At 39.4% G+C, this 20,609-nt stretch overlaps 1 protein-coding gene across 1 annotated transcript in view; it reads left to right on the forward strand.

The window, feature by feature from the left end:
* The window catches only part of SMYD2 (SET and MYND domain containing 2), a 54,513-nt gene extending 34,255 nt beyond the window's left edge, over positions 1 to 20,258 (forward strand). The window contains exons 7-12 of the mRNA XM_060754282.2: positions 375 to 477; positions 10,036 to 10,146; positions 11,308 to 11,428; positions 14,899 to 15,073; positions 17,437 to 17,545; positions 18,912 to 20,258. Coding sequence (XP_060610265.2) covers positions 375 to 477; positions 10,036 to 10,146; positions 11,308 to 11,428; positions 14,899 to 15,073; positions 17,437 to 17,545; positions 18,912 to 18,992 — 700 coding nt within the window. The 3' untranslated portion in view covers positions 18,993 to 20,258. The remainder of the gene's footprint in view (positions 1 to 374; positions 478 to 10,035; positions 10,147 to 11,307; positions 11,429 to 14,898; positions 15,074 to 17,436; positions 17,546 to 18,911) is intronic.
* The last annotated feature ends 351 nt before the right edge of the window (positions 20,259 to 20,609 follow it).

Consider the following 20,609-nt stretch of genomic DNA (forward strand, 5'->3'; position numbering starts at 1 on the left):
GGCTACAGAGAGGACTTCTTTATATAAGTAATCTGCATTTTGCCCACACTGCACTTGTATTAGAGGAACAGAGAGGCTGGAGACAAGGATTTTGATAGAAGATCAGGATTTGTTGATTAGGAATTAATAAAACTAGAATAACAACAACAGCAACACAACAACAACAACAAATAGATATTTATTGTCTCATCCCTGCTCTATATTCCTCCAGTGTATGGGGAAAAATGTTAACCCATTACAATAAATCTGAAACTTCCAAAAAAGTTAGAGGAAGAAATTAAATGTGGGTTGTTGAAGCTTGTCTTCTCAAAGCCTTGACTGGTGGTTTTACTATTTCAGCTTGCAAAATAATAAATGCCCTTCTCTTTTGTTAGTGTGGCACTCATGAACCACAGCTGTTGCCCCAATGTGATTGTTACCTACAAGGGAACCGTGGCAGAAGTCAGAGCTGTGCAGGAGATAGAACCTGGAGATGAGGTAACAATGTATAACTGATTTTTAATTACATTTCCACAATAAATACAATATTACAGTACAGCAACAATCTAAAATCTTGCCTTGCTGCATTCACCCCCCTCCTCTCCCTACATCATGTATGTAAGCAATGAATATGTGTTTAGACAGAATCTGCCAGTAACACCTGACATGAATACAGTCCCTAAGAAATGTGCAGAAGCTGGATGACTTAAATGTATCTCTCCATCCATCTTTGATGTATAATTATTCCTCCTTTCCTTCCATGATCTGCATTTTCCTAAAACAGTGGAAGAATATTGGCTGAAATCCTATGTGGGACACATAGTTATGATGACATAGCTATGCTACGTCTCCTGATATGAATCCCTGAAGCACTTTAAAATCCAGGTAGCTATACCAAGTAAAGGAGTTCTGTGGCACTTAGCCACATCCTGCCAGCTATTCCCTACTTGCGGGGTCCTGTCACAACTCATCTTACCCAAGTGTGCTCCCCAGAGAGGACTGGGTATGTCATCCTTTAGCAACCCTTTGGCCAGTGCCGTTGTTGTAGGTTAGTTTTGGCTGCATGGCCATGTTCTAGAAGCATTCTCTCCTGACGTTTCACCTGCATCTGTGGTAAGCATCCTCAGAGGTTGTGAGGTTTGAATGAGACCTCACAATCTCTGAGGATGCCTGCCATAGATGCAGGCGAAATGTCAGGAGAAAATGCTTCTAGAACATGGCCATACAGCCCAAAAAACCTGCAACAACCCAGTGATTCAGGCCATGAAAGCCTTCAACAATACATGCCATACTGGCCTTTCTTGTGTAGTCTGTGAGCTTTACCCTCGGAGTACTCACAGTCCGCTCCCAGTTAGTGGGAAGTGCATATACAGCTGCTCTCTAATTCATGTCTTTCTAAAATGTATGGCAAATAACCTTGGACCATAATATACATGTGTAATTGCAGCAAATTAATTAAATATGCAGCAGGGATATTTGCTGTGGCATGTTCCCGGCTCAAATGTAGTCAAAATAGAAGGTTTATCCACTGTTTCAGCTATCTACAAGGGACTTGGAAAGTATGTTGCACAGATAACGGGTCCTACTGTATACTGCTTTAGGTTATCAAAGCTAAGAAAATGAGAGGAACTAAAGGGACAGACAGTGTTATTGCAAAGTCGGAGCTAGCTGTGTTGGAGTAGGAATTGCAACCTTATATGTTCCTCCTTTATGGCTTTTTTTTTTTTTTTGCAGTCCTCCAAGTTACAGGGTAGAGGGATACTACATTTTCTCTAGCAACACTATGATGTTATGAACTGCCATTGTTGGGCAGGTTTTCTGCATTGTTCTTGAATAGGCATTCAATGAAGATACATTCACTTTACAAAATACTTGGCGGCGATGAAACTGCGAGATTTCACTTGATAAGAAACAACACAGTGTTTACATATTTGGAGTGTGGGTGTGTGACTAGAGAGAGTGTTCTGATTGTCTGCAGTCCAGAATTTACCTCTAAGCCATGGTAGGTAGCTAGATAGGTAGGCAAATAGATGATGTAAATGACAGATTATTTCACCTTGTAGAATATTCAGAGCCACCCCTGGTTTGTATGAGGGTGCATAACTGAACTATGCTTGCTGTGTACACAAATTACAATAGTGGTGACTGATAAAAGACCCCAAAATTTCTGTTGGGTTTGATAAAGTGCTTTTGCAAGCTTACTTTCCAACCTGGATGGACCTACAGTACCTTGTCCATGGCTGGTGTCGAGTGTCAATATCCCATTTTGGATGGCCACACAAAAGACAAATTCTTCTCTCGTTATGGAGAGTGAGGTATGTTTCCTAGCATACCAGAGATCCTGGACATAGTTTTATGGAGCACTGTCCTTTACCTCAGTTATATTCCAGATAGCTCTGTGCTCTTTAAAAAAAACAAAACTTTAGGTTCTCCTCAATAGTATGTCATTGGTTGCCAAGATCTTACATTGCCAACATGGTTAAAATGTGTTAATTAAGTATCGTCTTCTGGATTAGTTTCCCAAACCAGCCTTATATGTCAGCAGCTGCTCCAAGAAAAGGAGATTGTCCTGCTGACAGCACTCAGCAGGATAGTGTTGCCATCCCTCTCCCTCCAGAGATCTGTGAGGCAGTGAAGAATTGAAACAGGACTACCATATCTGCCAGGCACAATATTGCTCAGTGGTGGGAGACGGCTGGAAATGTCATTCTTTTGAACCCAAGTTGGCAGCAGAACAGACCACCATCACTTGGAGCAGCTTCTTGGAGCTTAAGGTGGGAATCAGGGGGCATTTTTGATTGTGGCTGTATTAGTAGAGATGAATTCAGATCATGTTCAAGAGTAGCCATGTTCACCCTACACACAAAAAACCAACAAAATCCAAAACCCACAAAATGTTGGTATCTATATTAGGCCAACTGAAAAACACAAAATACAGAATGTAGTTGATATCCTTCTAGAGAAAACCAGGGCTTCCTAACCTTTTCTCATTAGCAACCCCTTTTCCCCTGAGAATTTTTTACTTGACCCCAGGTATATAATAAGTATATAATGGTATAAAAATCAAACATGTACTGAAAATAATTAGCATTTGCAAGGCTTGCTAAACAGACTGATTTTCCTTTTGTGTGGAAACATCTGAAGCATTTTCTGCAAAGTTCACTATAAACATTGCATGTTGTTGCTAACAGATTTCACTGTTGCCAATTTTTTGTGATCCTAGCATTGAGCTGAGGGGCCCTCATCTGGGATCGGGACCCATAGTTTAAGAAGCAGTGCTCTAGACCATCTTAATTAAGAAAAAATGTGGGCCTGTGACTCTAATATTGTTCCTTTTCTTCTACAATCCACAAAACAGTGATACAGCAGAGTCTCGCTTATTTGACATAAACAGGCTGGTAGAATGTCAGATGAACAAAAATGTCGGATAATATGGCATCTCCTTATGTTTCCTGTCCAACATGGCACTAGACACCTAGAATACTAATAACAGAGACTCAAAGGGTTAAGGGAAGGCATTTCCAGATGTGGAAGAGGAGCGTGGAAATCACAGAGGGAAGGAGGAAGGATGCTTTCACTTCCGGTCCTGCCTCTTTTCCCCTTTCCCCCTCTTCTCTTCCCCCTTGTCTTGCCTTTTTTCACTTATTGGGAATGGAGAGAGATTTGGGGAGCGCTTCTTTAATTGAAGGGGAAATGCTGGAGGAAAGGGGGGGGGCATCAGATAAGACGGAATGTCGGATAAGGGAAGGCCAGATAACTGAGACTCTACTATACTTTCATTGGAAATCCAAAATGCACAAAATATGAACCCTAGCATAAACTGTTTTGTGGATTTTGGTTGGTTAATAAAGGTATTGCTCTTTTGCGGACATTCTTGAATACAGAACAGTTACAGATCAATAACTCTAAATTGCAAAAGTGCAGACTGCAGGATGCCCGCCAGCATTTATTTTTTTAAAGAAAGAAAGAAAATAACTATACCATTACGAAGAAATCACTAATGTGTCAATAGAAGATTTCAAATCAAGAAAATCTCACTGAACTCTTGGAAAAGGTTCTCTGCCATCCAGTCACTGCAGAACTGCGGTCTCTTCCGTGGCATGGTCTGTACCGCCACCTTCTGGTTCAACAAGGTTAATGCCACGAGCTGTCAAAATTTCCCACTTCATGGCTCTCATGTTTTCTGCTTGGAGAAAAGCAATTGAGAGGCACTCACTGTAGAATGAAAACAAGCAATGGCCAACACATAGAGCACATTGAGAGAAGGCGAAGGACGCAGTAAGAAAATGAGCATGCTGAATGAAAAAAGAAGAAGATATATACCACTAGTACGAACACTGTCTATTTTCCACCTTTTTAATAAACTATTCTATTTTAGGTGAATAATTTAAATTTTAGTTTAAATCCTCTTTCCTCCTTATTATTTTACTCTTATATTTTGAAAATTGTCTGCCAGTAGGTAGGATAGTTTTAGCTCTTGATATCACTGTGAATGTTAGGTCAGTCAATCATGTATTGTATTTGACTAAAAGCCATTCCAAATCCTATACCATCTTATAACATCCAGTAAAAAGAAAACTTGTATATTTGCTTCCATAAAGAAATCATATTAATAAATCACCAGCACAGACTATAGCAGGCATGAGCAAACTTTGGCCCTCCAGCTGTTTTGGACTCCAACTCCCACAATTCCTAACAGCCCGTAGGCTGTTAGGAATTGTGGAAGTTGGAGTCCAAAACACCCGGAGGGCTGAAGTTTGTTCATCCCTGGTCTATAGCAATCTCTTTCAAATAACCAACACAAATGTTTCTAGCAGTTTTAGGTAATAACACAGTTTTATATGTAACATGTGAGTCACAGTGTGAAACTAACCAGCATAGTTTCATGTCAGCGCTCTTACTCTGTAAGTAGGCCAGAATGTGTCCCAAGAAGAATTTCTTCCTGAGGTTTTGAGATGGTTCTTAATAAAGTAAGTAATGCAAGGTTTTCTCTACCTCATCCACACCATGCAGAGCCTTAAATTTCTCAGAATGTCTCTGTACCTGCCATCTAAAACAGATGTTGGCAAGATTTGAAAATGTAGTTCTGTAAATGTCGTTCTTTACAAGTGAATAGAAAATGTTACTCATTTTATAATTCAGCGCAGAAGAATGAGTTAGTGTGTGTTTATGTATGTATGTATTTATGTATGTGTGTGTATGTGTGTACGTGTGTGTGTGTGACTACAGCAACGTTCTTGTGTATTCTGGCATTGTGGTTCCTTTATGTATGTAGGTGTACATAATTGATACTTTGTCTAAAAGAGCAAGTCAAGCAACTGTTGCTTGCTAAAAAATTTATTATATCTACACCACGCATAAATTAACCAGTCTCTTTCACTTGGTTTTTAGATGTCTGCTGTAATATCTATTGGTGAAAAAAAATCTTTATAAACATACACAAGTGAAGAAAAATTGTTGTTTGTAAGAGGAAAAAAACCTCCTTGTGTTACATGATTTATGTATGCCTTTTTTCCTTTCTGTGATAAGATGGTGGCGTGTAGTCAATTATAATTGTAAATGTGACTTTCTGAAAGAATTTGATGTTTTTGCTACACAGTGGTCATGGATATTTAGAGGTTTATCCGTTTTTTACTTCATGAGTAAAGATAAGAATGTAGGTACTATGGACCTTTTGAAGCTGGTGTTGCAAAGTGTTTGTGTTTTCTAGAAATAGGATTTGAGTTGTTGTTCAAGCGTATGCAGACACTTTGTTAAATAACACATTAGGTCTTTAAATTGCTGTGATATAATTGGCCTCTACACTATAATCTGCATGTCTAGTCATATATACATTTAATTGCCTCACTGGTAAGTAGCTATAGGATTTCAGCCTTACCAGGTGATCCCATATAAATCCGTGGAACTCTGCAGGACTTCATGGATTGCATTGTCCTCTATGATGATAGCAGAGCAAAAACGATTTGAAAACTGCCTGTATGTGGGATGGGCATTAAAGAAGCAAAGCATACCTTTTGTTAGAAAATGAAAGGTGTGCTTTGTTGCTTCTATTAATTCCTGAAATGCATATTAATATTTGTGTGTGCTTTAAATAATTAAAAGGATACACAGAGTTTTAAATAGGTCTTGATCACACCTTCAGTTCTGGTTCAGAAATGAACATCTAGTTGTGTGGATAGCAGCAGGAATGTAGCTATTTGTAGTCTTCCTCCTCACATGCAAGAATGAATAGTTTCCATAGGCTTCTTCTCACTGCAAAAGAAAAAAAAACATTTCTATACATTTCTTGAGAGGTATTTGAACGTGGCAAAGTGTTTAAGGGAATTATTTTTCACAAAACATGTTGTTTTTTTCTCCCTGGGCAAAAAAAAAAAATTAAAAAAATCAGCTGGCATTCAGTATCACAATGAAGGATTTGCTGCTTTGGTTAGACCACATCTGGAATATTGTGTCCAATTCTGGGCACCACAATTCAAGAGAGATATTGACAAGCTGGAATGTGTCCAGAGGAGGGTGACTAAAATGATCAAGGGTCTGGAGAACAAGCCCTATGAGGAGCGGCTTAGGGAACTGGGCATGTTTAGGCTGAAGAAGAGAAGGCTGAGAGGAGAAATGATAGCCATGTATAAATATGTGAGAGGAAGCCACAGGGAGGAGGGAGCAAGCTTGTTTTCTGCTTCCTTGGAGACTAGGACGCGGAACAATGGCTTCAAACTACAAGAGAGGAGAATCCATCTGAACATTAGGAAGAACTTCCTGACTGTGAGAGCCGTTCAGCAGTGGAACTCTCTGCCCCGGAGTGTGGTGGAGGCTCCTTCTTTGGAAGCTTTTAAGCAGAGGCTGGATGGCCATTTGTCAGGGGTGATTTGAATGCAATATTCCTGCTTCTTGGCAGGGGGTTGGACTGGATGGCCCATGAGGTCTCTTCCAATTCTTTGATTCTATGATTCTAAGGTAGCGTTATGGATTCACAACTGCTCCATATTGAGTAGGAGCACAAAATCTCACTACTAACTATGAAAATGCTCACCTGGCCCACCTTAATAGCTATCAGCCAGATCAGGCAAAGGAGGTCTGCAGCTGCCAATCAGGGTGGAAGAAGGATGATCACAGTTCACATCCCAGAGTGAGACTGGGCCTTGTTGTATTCTCGTTCACTGCCAGGAATGAGTTGGAAATGTCACCCTCCTTGCACCCCAGTCAGCAGCTGAACAGAACTTTGCATAATTTGGCTGCTCGTTGTTAAATTGGGGTGGCAGAAGGAATTATATCAGGAGACATTAGTTAGTTACACAGAAATACCTAAGAAGTTAGCATTGGATATTAATATTCTTTTCTATAGAAAATGTATTTTCTATAGAAAACACATGTTAATCATGTACAATTTTTGTATAAGATTATCTGCAATAAGATGTTGATGTTTGATTCAAGAAGGTAGGTTAGAACAAAGCTTCTCAAACTTTTCCACTTACAACCCCTTTTGGCTCAAGAAATGTTTTTGTAATGGTAGATATTTAAAATAGCTTTAGAAATCAAACATTTACTGATAACAAATCAGCATTTGCAAGGCTTGCTAAATGGGCTGATATACCTTTCTATGAAGTACAGTTGAAGCATTTTCTGCAGAGTCCACCGTAAATACTGCACAATGGGTTTGTGTAAATGTCTAAAACAGCCACTAGGTGACAATCAGAAAACTTACCGCTGTCCCCAAAATTGAGCAAAGGGATCTTATTTGGGGTCGGGGCTCACAATTTGAGAAGCAGTGAGCAAGAAGAAAGGCTATATACACAATATGTCAAAATGCACACAAATAGTCTATGTAAGGAAAAAATGATACTCAAAGAGCATAAAGAATATAAATATTCAGTACAGTACAGTCACACATTGTCTGGCTCCCTTAAGCCATCTTAACAACCAGAAGCCACATGAAGTGATGCAGATATGTTCTGCTGGTAATTGGAACACCTTTCTAGCTCTCTCCCTCCATTGGTCTGCAATGCGGTGAGAACAGGTGGGAGAAGTCCTGCTTCTGATTGTAGCACTGCAAATCACTGTCAGGAGGAGAATTGGAAGTGCCACAATTGCATGCGGAATGGACCTCTGTCTCTGGGCATGGCTGCTGGGTGTTCACACAAATAGTTTTATTGTACAAGCCCAAATCCATGACAAAAAAGCAAAATAGTACCCTCAATGCAAACAAGAAACAGAAGACACCAAACAAAGGCCATCATCATGTTCAGCTGCTAGCTGTTAAGGTAGACTGCATGAAGAGAGGCATTTGCAATCATTGCAATAAGGCCATGATCATAAATACTTGAACAATAGAAATAATAATAATAATAATAATAATAATAATAAGGAGTGACAAACATAGTAATGCTTTTTGAATAAATTAAATGTGTTTTTGTCTGACCAGATGGTTGCACACAGGCAGATGGAGTTCTGAGAAGAACTAGCGAGATAAATTCTAAAAATGAATTGTACTGAGAAAGAAAATTAGATACCTAGCAACATCTAGGGCTACTTGGTGGTGGAGACCAAAAACACACAGAGCTTCGTGCACAATAAATAGTAGAAGTACTACTACTACTAGTAGTAGTAAATGCTAAATGTCACTTGATTGTTGTTTACCTGTTTTCTGGCAATTAATGTTTGCCATTTTTGTTATTTCTGTAAACTACCCTGAATCCCTTTGGGGAGAGAGGGTGGGTTATAAATAAAGTATTATTATTATTATTATTATTATTATTATTATTATTATTATTACCCCCTTCTCATGGCTCAAAGCAGGGCACAACATAGTTAAAATGTGCAGATAAAACAAAGGACAGTAAAATACATATATTAAAAACACAGAATAAATATTAAACCACCAATACTAATAACATTTACGTTTAAAATTGACTAGATAGACCTGCCAGAAGAGATAGATCTTCAATTGTGTCTTGAATTCTGACAGCTCATTTTGCTATCGAATCTCTTCCAACAGATCATTCCTCGGGGTGATAGTTGCCATTCAGGTTCTTGCTGGTTGAAGTAAATGTTTCCCAGAGGACCTAACTGTACAAGGTGGATTATATGGGAGAAGGCGATCCTGAAGAGAGATATTGACAAACTGGAATGTGTCCAGAGGAGGGCGACTAAAATGTTCATGTGTCTGGAGAACAAGCCCTATGAAGAGCGGCTTAAAAAGCTGGGCATGTTTAGCCTGAAGCAGAGAAGGCTGAGAGGAGACATGATAGCCATATATAAATATGTGAGAAGAAGTCACAGGGATGAGGGAGCAAGCTTGTTTTCTGCTTCCCTGGAGACTAGGACGCGGAACAATGGCTTCAAACTACAAGAAAGGAGATTCCATCTGAACATTAGGAAGACGTTCCTGACTGTGAGAGCTGTTCAGCAGTGGAACTCTCTGCCCCAGAGTGTGGTGGAGGCTCCTTCTTTGGAAGTTTTTAAACAGAGGCTGGATGGCCATCTGTCAGGGGTGCTTCGAATGCAATATTCCTGCTTCTAGGCAGGGGGTTAGACTGGATGGCCCATGAAGTCTCTTCCAACTCTATGATTCTATGTAGGTAACACAATACTACTCAAATTATCAAATGCCACTGGTGACTCAACAACAGAAAAGGTTGAAAAATAAAAGGAAATCATTCTGAAATGGTGACCAATCACCTGAATTCTTACTTCAGATCTTTCAAGTTCTTCTTCATGATCACTGTAATTCATACATACAGGTCATTCTGTGCCTCCTCTGAGATCTTTGGAAGCTATTAATAAGCCTCATAAAATGATGGCTTATGAATCTTGGCTTGATTGGCTGCAATAAACTAACCCCTGAATTAGATATCATGCTAACATTTCCTTTTATTGATCTGTGTACTTATTTTCAGAAGCAAGGAGCAAATAGACTGCCTACTCAAATCATGGTTCTTTACATAAGAAAATAGCCATTGCTTATGTAATTCATATACAGAAAGCAGAATTTGTGCAGATACACAAGCAGTGTATTAAGATTTGTACATTCTTATACAATTATTACTTTTCCTCCTCTAGATTTTCACCAGTTACATTGACCTGCTGTATCCCACAGAAGACAGAAATGACCGTTTAAGAGATTCCTATTTTTTTACCTGTGATTGCAGAGAGTGCATTACTAAAGTTAAGGTAAATATACTTAGTAACTTGTTTTCTTATTTAGATACACTATAATTTGACTGCAATAATATAGTACTCTTCATATTTTTGTCACCCTTCTACTGATAATGTATTTGCATCTAATATTTATGTAGGGATTAAATAAAACCTGTGATATAACATACATTTTATTTCCAATTTCTTTGGTATCACAGACTGATTTAATCAAGATCAACCATTCAGGTGATCTCTGAGATGAGTTTTGAACTTTGGCTGAGTGTCACCTCATTTTCTTTGGATCCCTTCCTACTATAGCTTTACTAGTTACTTTTTTTCTAAAGGAAAGGCACCTTTTTATATTAGAACCTCTCCTTCCATGCCCAGTTCAGTTTAGATTGATGGATTGGATGACTGAAAAAGCATGGGTGGACTACCTCTATCAATCCATGGGTCACATTCAATTTTAGCAAAGTGTTTGGTGGCTTCATTCCCATGCTGAAGGGGCTATTGAAAAAAGGGTAGGAAGAAGGATACAATAATTTTTAATTTATAGTTCTTTTCAATGATAAGGAGATGCATTTGAACATTTTAGAATGAAGAAAACAATTGGGAGAAAGCTGTGAGAATAACAAATGATGGTATATTGGGAAGGGAGGCATGACGGTTTGGCAAACTCCAAAGAACTGAGTTTTCCCTGGGGTTCCAACCCATGACCTAGAAAAAGACATAGGACAAGTCAAGATTTGGATATGACATATATGACAAGTTGTTTGGAAATCTACAAGTCAATTCTGGCAGCCTGAAAGCTCTGGGGAATACCATTAGAAGCCAATGCTGAGATCGGAACACTAGTATCTCAAATTCTCAGTAACCCTCCAATATCCACTTACCTTTCTTTCTGTCAAAGCCTAAAAGACAAACTGAATTAAATGTTCATTTCATTTTGAAATGTTATTCCTTAAGCATTTCTCTATGTCTTCCTCATTCAAAACTGGGTCAAGCTGACTGGGATGGGAGGAGTTGTACCATATCTGTGTAGGGCACCAGGTTGAGGATGATTGCTGTGTGTGAAAATGCCATAAAATCAAGCTCTCCGTTTTTTAAAGAAGCTGTTCTCAAGGTCCTAGTAGAGTTGCTTTTTGTGTTTCATTTGGAAGAGAGCTTGTAACTGCCTTGTAACCCTTCCCTCAGGACAAAGATAAACTGGAAATCCGCAAGTTGAATGAGCCTCCACCAGCAGAAGCTGTTCGAGATATGATCAAATATGCCAGAAATGTGATCGAGGAGTTCAGGAGGGCCAAACACTACAAATATATCCTTTGGTGTTCTGTCTTATCTAAATCTCTGTAAAGCTGAACTTTAAGTTCAATTCAGTTAGATTCAATTTAGCAGTCTGGTTCTGTTGAGGCATGTCCAAAAATCCATAAGCATGAAGATGACTGTTTTCAACTCTTCTTTTTTTATTCTGCTTTTTTAAAGACTGGTGTTTCTTTTTCAGGAAGTATGTGAACTTTAATTTACAATATAGTCTGGTGTTGTTTGTGATTGTATTGGCGGTGGGAGAGAGAAGGATGTTGGGAGCAGAGGTATAGCTATGAAGGAGAGGGGATAACAAAACGAGGCTAGTGCTTCCCAATAAGGATTTTTTTCCCCAGTTAATTTTGTTCAGTTCCCAAATTTAATATGCAGAAACTTAAAACTTTAGTGGTACATACACTCCAGGGATAGAAGAAAATATGGATTTTGAGGGAACGGATAATTCAGAAGAGTACCTCAAGCCACAAAGCTCTTTAATACTGAAATAATCTCTATTTAATTTAACCTTATTTGAGACTTTTAAAATAATGACCGGAATTCATGATTACAGTTACAGATGTGTCGCCTGCAGCTATGCATCTGTAACTTTTGTATTCCTACTTATTCATGATTGTGACATTATTACCACCAGCCATTGTGAATGATGGAGGCTCCCCGCCCCCTTTATTAGTCTGGGCATGGCATGCTGACTTTTTCACCCTTCTCCATCCAGCAATCCACAGTGCAAGAAGGAATTAGGAAAGTGATCTTTTTACTGATTGTTACTCCACAGATCTCTAGAGGGAGGGAGTGAAAATGCCCATCTGCTCCTCTCCAACTGACAGAACAGACCTGCATTGTTCATAGCAATTGCTGCCCAGTAGTAAAACAGGATTTGGGACAGGAGAATATGGACCAGAAGATGCCGCTTAGTTGAACTAAGTAGCTGATCTAGGATACCAGCCAAAAATATTTTTGTTCCTATGTCCTTTAATATAGTCCATTTCTTAAACAGTAACTCCTTATCACAAGCTGAGGAAATGATTTCTAATGCAGCATTGGCAGGTTCTTTTTCCATTTCATAAAATCTAGGACTCGTTCATGTTATTCATTTACAACATTTAGATTCCACTTTAACTGCCATGGCAACATCCTTTGGAATCTTTGGGTTTGTAGATTGGTGAGGTGCTACTCTAGCCAAGAATTCCAAATATGTTACCCACAACCAGGAAACCCTAGATTGCAAAGGATGGAACCATATCAAATGAAGTGGAATTATTTATTTTAAGGGCATATGATGTAGCAATAAAAGCTGCTCAGAAATCTTTTCTGGCAGCCAATATTGCGTCCACGAGGAACCGCCCGGCAGAGCTGTTTTGAGTTGTCAGAGGCCTATTAAATCCCACCTCTCAGGATGGGAGCCCTGACAGCTCAGCACCCTGCTATGAAGCATTTGCTCGGTTTTTTGCAGACAAAGTCGCTTTGATCCATTCTGGCCTGGACACCATGTTAACGGCAGTCTCTGTGGATGTAGCTAGAGCACCTGCTTGTCCAATTTTGATGGATTCATTTCAATTGATGAAAACCAAGGATGTGGACAAGATACTTGGAGGGATGAGGGGGACCACATGCATCCTAGACCCCTGCCCATCCTGGCTTTTGAAGGACGCCAGAGAGGGATCGGCCAAGTGGGTAAAAGTGGTGGTGAATGCCTCTCTCCGGGAAGGCAAATTTCCAACCAGCTTAAAACAAGCTGTAATAAAACCGCTGTTGAAAAACCATCACTGGACCCCACTCAATTGGACAACTATTGGCCTGTTTTCAATCTCCCCTTTATTGGGCAAAGTCCTGGAATGTGTGGTAACCTCTCAACTCTAGGTATTCTTGGAAGACACGGAATATCTGGACCCGACACAGTCTGGTTTTAGGCCGGGACATGGTACCGAGACAGCCTTGGTTGCCTTAGTAGATGATCTTCGCTGAGAGCTAGACAGGGGGAATGTGTCCCTGTTGGTTCTGCTGGACCCTTCAGCAGCCTTCGATACCATCGACCACGGTATCCTTCTGGGATGCCTCATGGGAATGGGCCTTGGGGGCACTGTTCTGCAGTAGCTCCAGTCCTTCCTAGAGGGTCATTCCCAGAAGGTGTAGTTGGGAGACTCCTGGTTGACTCCATTGTCTTGTGGAGTCTCGCAGGGTTCAATACAGTCTCCCATGTTGTTCAACATATTCATGAAGCTGTTGGGGGAGATCATCCAGAGTTTCGGGGTAGAGTGTCACCTGTACACAGATGACGTCCAACTCTTACTCCTTTCCACCTTTTACTAAGGAGGCTGTCCAGGTCCTGAACCGGTGCTTGGCCACTGTGACAGTCTGGATGAGGGCGAACAAATTGAAATTGAACCCAGACGAGACAGAGGTCCTCCTGGTAAGTTGTAAGGCCGAACAGGGCATAGGGTTACAATCTATGCTGGATGGGGTTATATTCCCCCTGAAGCCACAGGTTCGGAGCTTGGGTGTGATCCTGGATTCATCACTGAGCCTGGAACCCCAGGTGTCGGCTGCAACCAGGAGAGCATTCACACAATTAAAACTTGTGTGCCAGCTGCGCCCGTACCTTGGGAAGTTAAACCAAGTTACTGTGTTGTGAAATTATGCACATCTGAAAAGTGGGCCACCGACATGAAATGTTTGGAAAGCTCTGCTCTAGACAATCACATCCATGATGATTTGAAACAGCAAGAAGCACAAGATACATTCTAGTGGTATCGTGCAGGCTAAATCCTCGTGGTGGTCAAATGCAAAGCAATAGTTTAGCAGCTGTTGAGTTTCTAACTTGTGCCTATAAACAGAACAAGCATGTTTCATCAGGAAAAAAATGAATGTAGCCTCTTTTCTTACTCAGTGAGACCTGGCAAGTGGGTATCAACAAAAAAGCTTTTACTCCATGGCACTCCAATTGGGACATGTTCTCCTAGAGTTGCTTGCCAAACGTCTCTGTTGTGGGTTTTTTTTATTTAAAAATTCCAAGCATTTAAAAAGATGTTAAGATATGTTTAAGATTCTGCAATTGCTAGTTACTTTTTCTCTGTACATATTTTTAATTTTCTGGTTTATTTCTTTATCTAGTGTGTGCTGTATTGTTGGCTTTTAAAGATCTATCTTGTGAACAGCTTCTACATGTTTGATACGTAGTTTTTCTTAAAAAATGTCTTTTGTAAACTGTTGAGCTTCTACATTAAGTGGTCCCAAAGAAAGTACCAAATAATACAATCATATAGGAGAGCAGTTGCATCTTTAAAGGTCATAGATCTCTGAATGGTAGATAATGGAAACAAACCAAAGAGAAGAGTTCTGTGTTTTTTGTGCGCTCTGTGTACCTTTGTGGTTTCAGTTAGGAAACCGCAAAATACTCAGCTGTATAAAGAGCCTGAGGTTATAACTGGATGTTTTTCACTCTCTGTGTTCCTTGACTCTTAGCTTTACCCCCAAGCGAATTGCTAGAGATTTGTGAGCTTAGCCTGGAGAAGATGGGCTCCGTGTTTGCAGACAGTAATGTTTACATGTTGCACATGATGTATCAGGCCATGGGAGTCTGTCTGTACATGCAGGATTGGGAGGGTGCTCTACGTTATGGACAGAAGATTATCAAGCCATACAGGTAATGTCCTAAACTTTATTCTCCTTTTCTGTGGCATTTTAGAAGTACCTGCGAAGAAACACGCCCAGCAAAACACACCCTTGGTTTCCAGTCCAGTGAATAGATTTATGTCTTCAATCGAACACTCTCCCAGCAATTGAAGCCAAATAAGGATGTATAAAAGCACATGTCTATCTGTCCCTGATCACAAGATCTTGGGATAACCCTTTTTATTTATTTAGGAAGCAAAGCTATTATGTGTTATAGAGCAACATTTTAGCAGGTAGATTTCTAGGAGGTTTAATCTATTTAAATCTACATGTGAATATAACTAGATTAAAGGCGTTGGTGCAGTGGGTTAAACTGATTAGCTGCTGAACTTGCTGACCAAAAGGTTGGCAGTTTGAATCCGGGTAGCGGGGTGAGCTCTCACTGTTAGGCCAAGCTTCTGCCAAACTAGCAGTTTGAAAGCATGCAAATGTGAGTAGATCAGTAGTTACCGCTTCTACGGGAAGGTAACAGCACTCCATGCAGACATGCTGGCCACATGACCTTGGAGGTGTCTATGGACAATGTTGGCTCTTCAGCTTAGAAGTAGAGATGAGCACCACCCGCCAGAGTTGAACACAACTAGACTTAATGTCAGGGGAAACCTTTACCTTTACCTTCTACCTAAAGGAAAATGATTCTTTTAAAATTACCATGGTCTGTAGGTATTATGGAAAGTGTCATTTTAGACCTTTTTTGTAGCTTATCATAGCCCATCTAAATTAAGAATTGTGCTTATTTGAATGGTGGATTGGGTTACCCACACTCGAGAATCCCCTAACCTCTCTTCCCCACAAAAAGCTGAAAATCAGCTGAAAATGGTTAAAATGTATCCCCACTTCTCCTTGAGACAAAGCTTTACTTTGTGTATGACAGAAATGGGAGTACCTGCTACATAATCTTTTACAGTAAATGTAATTAATACTTTTTTTAAAAAAAGAGAGTTGCCTGGTGAATCAAAAATGTAAATTTGTGTGTGTGTTTAAAAGGTGGCTAATTGATAGGGAGGCTTCAACTATAAAGAATCAGTAATCCTGCCTTTTCTTTTTTGCTTCTGGCCACGCTACTAGTTGACCAACTTTTTAAATTAGGAAGTATTTCCAGTCTGGGAGCAAATGGAAAGAAAACTAAGAAATCCTGATAAAACCAGTGAATTATGTGTAGGAAGAAAGCAGTGTGGCAGTTTTTCAGCAATTTTATTTTTTCAAAAAATTTAATAAACCCAACAATTGATCTGATGCAACCTGCAAGAGATCAGTGCCAGCAGAGAATCAGGCACAATAATTTTTAGGGAAATATCAACAAGAATGTTGAGAAGTTCTTCATTACAGAAACAAGAACCATGTTATTTAAACTCAATTTTTGCTTGTCAATCTTGGGCATAAAGCTTGTCACCCAGAGCTTTGCTAATTAAGTATTGTAGTTGAGTTATTACGAATCAATTTTGCTAATTAACTTCTTGGGTTTTGGGAGTCGGGTGGGTTGGTAGGGATTTTTCTTTTCTGGATTTCTCAGTTTATGCTGAATTTAAACATAGGCAGGTGTACACACAACTGCACCCCACCATGGGCCAGATATGAAAGGGAAGTGTGAAGATTTTTTGGTTAGGAAGGATTACCCAGAACCATTTGTTTGGGAAGCACCATTTGCAAAGATGTGCCACTGTCAGCATTTTAAGCCTGGGGATGTTGTAGTTGCCTTGTGTTTGCCACTCTTGTGTGTCGGAAGGCTCTTCAGCAAATTATTATCTTCAGGCATGATTTTTTCTCCAGCTGGGGAGTGTGAACAAGTCTCTCTCTTTGAATTGGATGCCAGTATGAGGTCATAGATCAGCTGGCAGGGCGTGGTGATTGGGAAAACACAACGGCACACTCTTCCCCTGGGGCCTGAATCAGATTTATCACCCCAGTGATTTTCTGAGTTTTTACTGGCTTAGAGCCTGTCCTTCTAAGCTGGTTTGGGCTGGTTTGCACAACCGTGATAGTTTAGTGGGTTGATGCTTTACCTTGTAGGACTGCTTTTGGGTTACCACCCTTTCACTGAGCATTCATCCAAATGTGTACAATGCTTTGCAGAGAGGCCATGACATGTTGAAAGATCATCCGTTGACCAAAGGCTCTTTCATGAGAACTCCAGGAATTAAACATGACAATAATTTAAAAGAAAGGGAAAAATGAGCAGAGTTTTTGCCCAGTGTGATATCAGGGTCATGTCAGGCTGTGGCTTATGATCTTGAGCTGAGCTGCTGTAGAACTTTGTTTAACTGGGTTTTCAAGCTCTGGTGAAATCTAATATGTGTTTCTTTTCCCTTTCCTTTTTTCCTGACTTTTTTGTAGCAAACATTATCCTTTATATTCCCTCAACGTGGCCTCCATGTGGCTGAAACTGGGGAGACTATACATGGGCCTGGAAAACAGAACTGCTGGTGTTAAGGCTTTGAAGAAGGTATATATATTTAGAAAAATTGTACTTCAAATTAAGTTTCTTAAGTCATACACAGAAATGCTTTTCTTTGAAGTATATCTGTGTCTAGGTATATCATATATTCAGAATTATGGCTGCAACAATGTAATATGACATTTTCCAGGCCATCCTTATCTTGTATTAAAATATTAAATTAAATATGTGTTTCTCTACTAAAATGATAGATTTGGAAATCCTAGATCTATAGGGGTTGTTATGACTTCGGTGGTTTTGAATCTTCTTTTAGTTAAGGTGACTGCTATGAGCTGATCAGTTTGATTCATACACATGGTTTCCCCAAAAGGAGCCTTCCCTGAGAAGTCACTCTTTCTCTGATTTTGTGTACAAAGCTGCTCAGAAACTGAATGTTCTTGGCTCTGGTGGAAGCTGGCATATGGCTCAGAGCAGATTGCATTTCAGTAGCTAACTTGAATGTTAGTGCATATGGTAGTCAAAATATTTTCTCCTCTGTAGCTGGAAAATCCTACATGTTGAGATGGGGATGCAGCAGATGAATTGGGAATGGAAATAAAATAAATAGATAAATAAATAATATTTATTTATATTCTGCTTTTCTCCCGAAACATGACCCAGAGCAGCAAAATAAAATGCAGATCATTTCACCTTTTAAAAAACTTTTAACCACTGTTAGATTTTTGTCTTTGCGTGAGAGTCAAAAAAGACAAATTTGGTTTGTTTCAGTTCAGTTGGTTCTGTGCCAAACATATTTTCTTTGCTTGCAGTAGAATAGAGTAGACCCATTGACTCAGTGGTTGAGTGATGAGTCAACACAGAGGTAAATCCCATTGATTCTGTGATTCTATTCTAATTAGGATTGTTTCTGTGTGTAGTATCTGAAGCCTTAACCATTGTGTCAGAATTTCAGTCAAAAATTGGTTACAGGGGCCTCTCCAGGTTGTTTGGTGGCCATGCCAGGTAGGGGGTTATGGTTCTTCAAGCAATGGGTGAAACATCATCCACTCCTGTCGGCCACCCAGACTTCAGTCTGCCATATAACTTTTTTGAGTACAGACAGGCCTAAACCTGGCTTAGAGCAGCCCTGTGGGAAAGTCATTTTCTATTAAGATCGGAATAGAAAGGCAGAGAACAATGTCGTTTAACTTTTTGCTTGTCTGTGCTTTTCAAAAGAGCTTGGAGATCTCTTAGGATCAAAGGTGCTGTGTATATAATATGGTTTCATACTTACAATCAAATGGGCTGTTTTCAATTGGGTACATTTAAGGGGACAAAAACCAGCCAGAGGTTTCTGACTCTTTGGAATCCCCGACGAGAGTATTTTATAAACCCAGGCTATGTGAATCAATTGTATTTTTCCCCTTTTTTGCAGGCAATCGCTATCATGGAGATAGCACATGGGAAAGATCATCCATACGTTATAGAGATCAAAAAGGAATTAGAGGCCCACTGAGTCTTTGAATCTATGCAATCCTTCAACCTTTCTTTAAAAGCCTTGCTATGGAACCTTCAGGAGTGCTTTGAAAATTGATGTGGGATGAAAGCTTTTCTGTAAAATAATTGGAATGACAAACATGTGGTGCACTTGGGCCTTGCCTCTTGCATTCTCTGAGGTTTATGTGAAATATCTTGAGCCTTGATGAATTAATTTTTGAATGCTTTTTTCCCCCTAAGGAAATGCCACGGTTTCATACAGTTCACGCCTTTGATCAATCATGTGCAGAGATGACCAATTCTTTTCTTTATACATTTTAATGTGTTATGTACTTTCGCCATGCAAAGCAATTAATTAAATTGGGACAACATTGCTCGAGCCTTGATTGCTTGTTTGCCTTCACATTCTAATAACATGCATTTTGGCTTCAAAAATGTATTGTAGAGCACTCCTTTGAAATTAAGTCTTTAAAACTTTTTCATCTTTTGTATACTTACTGCCCCAGTGGTTATTATGACCTTTGCACGTTTCCTGTCTTCACCTGTCCAGTATTAATAGCACTAGATCATGTCATGATAAACCTAGAGTGAACAAAAAAGTATGTTGTGTATTCTGCTTGATCTTGTCTGCTTAACTGCTCTACCAATAGGAGTGGGCAAATGAGGAAGCTCCCCTTGTGATTTGTTTTCCTCTCTCAAAAAAGTCAAAGTCATTAACTAAGAACAAATCTTGGTTTATGTCTCTGCCTTCTTAGGAAAGGAACAACTCATGGAATCTGGCTTTCAACATCATAGCAAACAGAATTCAAATGGAAAAATTGCTAGGAAGAGTTCAACAGTAATTGAATAAATTTATTATAAAACAAAATGTCTGTGATTTCCAAATGCAGCCACTATCGACAAGGAATTAATGCATAATTCCTTGTAGTGCTGACATATCAATATTTTATTTTATTTATTTTTAGTATATCACTTGACTCAACAAATTGTCAAATCAACATATATCCATCTATCCAGTCAAGGCTGTGCTTCTTCTTCTGTACTATGCAAACACATTGGAGTAAACAAGTTGACCTGCATGTGAATGCCTTTTAAGAAGCATATGTTTGCCCAATGATCTGTGCTCTGCAGTTACTTCTGTATGCATTCTTTGCCTTCTGCCCAAAAAGTAGAAGCCAGTGCTGATGTAAAAGTGAAATACTTCGCTTTGTCTTGGTTGCCTATAAGTAGCACTATTCAGTGAAATGAGATGGCACAAATGACATAATAAAAATACTGAACTTAATTTTCCTCAACTTTTTTTCTCAGTGGTGTTATCAAAACCAATCTGTCATGTTTACATTTCAAAATGCAAGATTGAAATTAATATTTAAGATCACAATAGGCCTGTTTTAAGAGGAAATATATTAAGATGGGCCATTTCTTGATGTTTTCAAAGAGTACAGCTTCAGTCAAATCAGAACTTGGAAAAGTTGATTTTTTAAAATACGACTCTCATAATTCTGCATGGGCAATCTTAGCTGTGGGATTTAGGAATTATAATAAAATATTTTTTTCCAAGTTGAGTTAAGTGATTATTACAGAGGCATGCTGATTCAATCATCATAGGTAAGTAAGCCAGCCTGAGATCAGATTG

This window comes from Anolis sagrei, chromosome 1, assembly GCF_037176765.1.
Source record: "Anolis sagrei isolate rAnoSag1 chromosome 1, rAnoSag1.mat, whole genome shotgun sequence".
Classification (NCBI taxonomy): Eukaryota; Metazoa; Chordata; class Lepidosauria; order Squamata; family Dactyloidae; genus Anolis; species Anolis sagrei.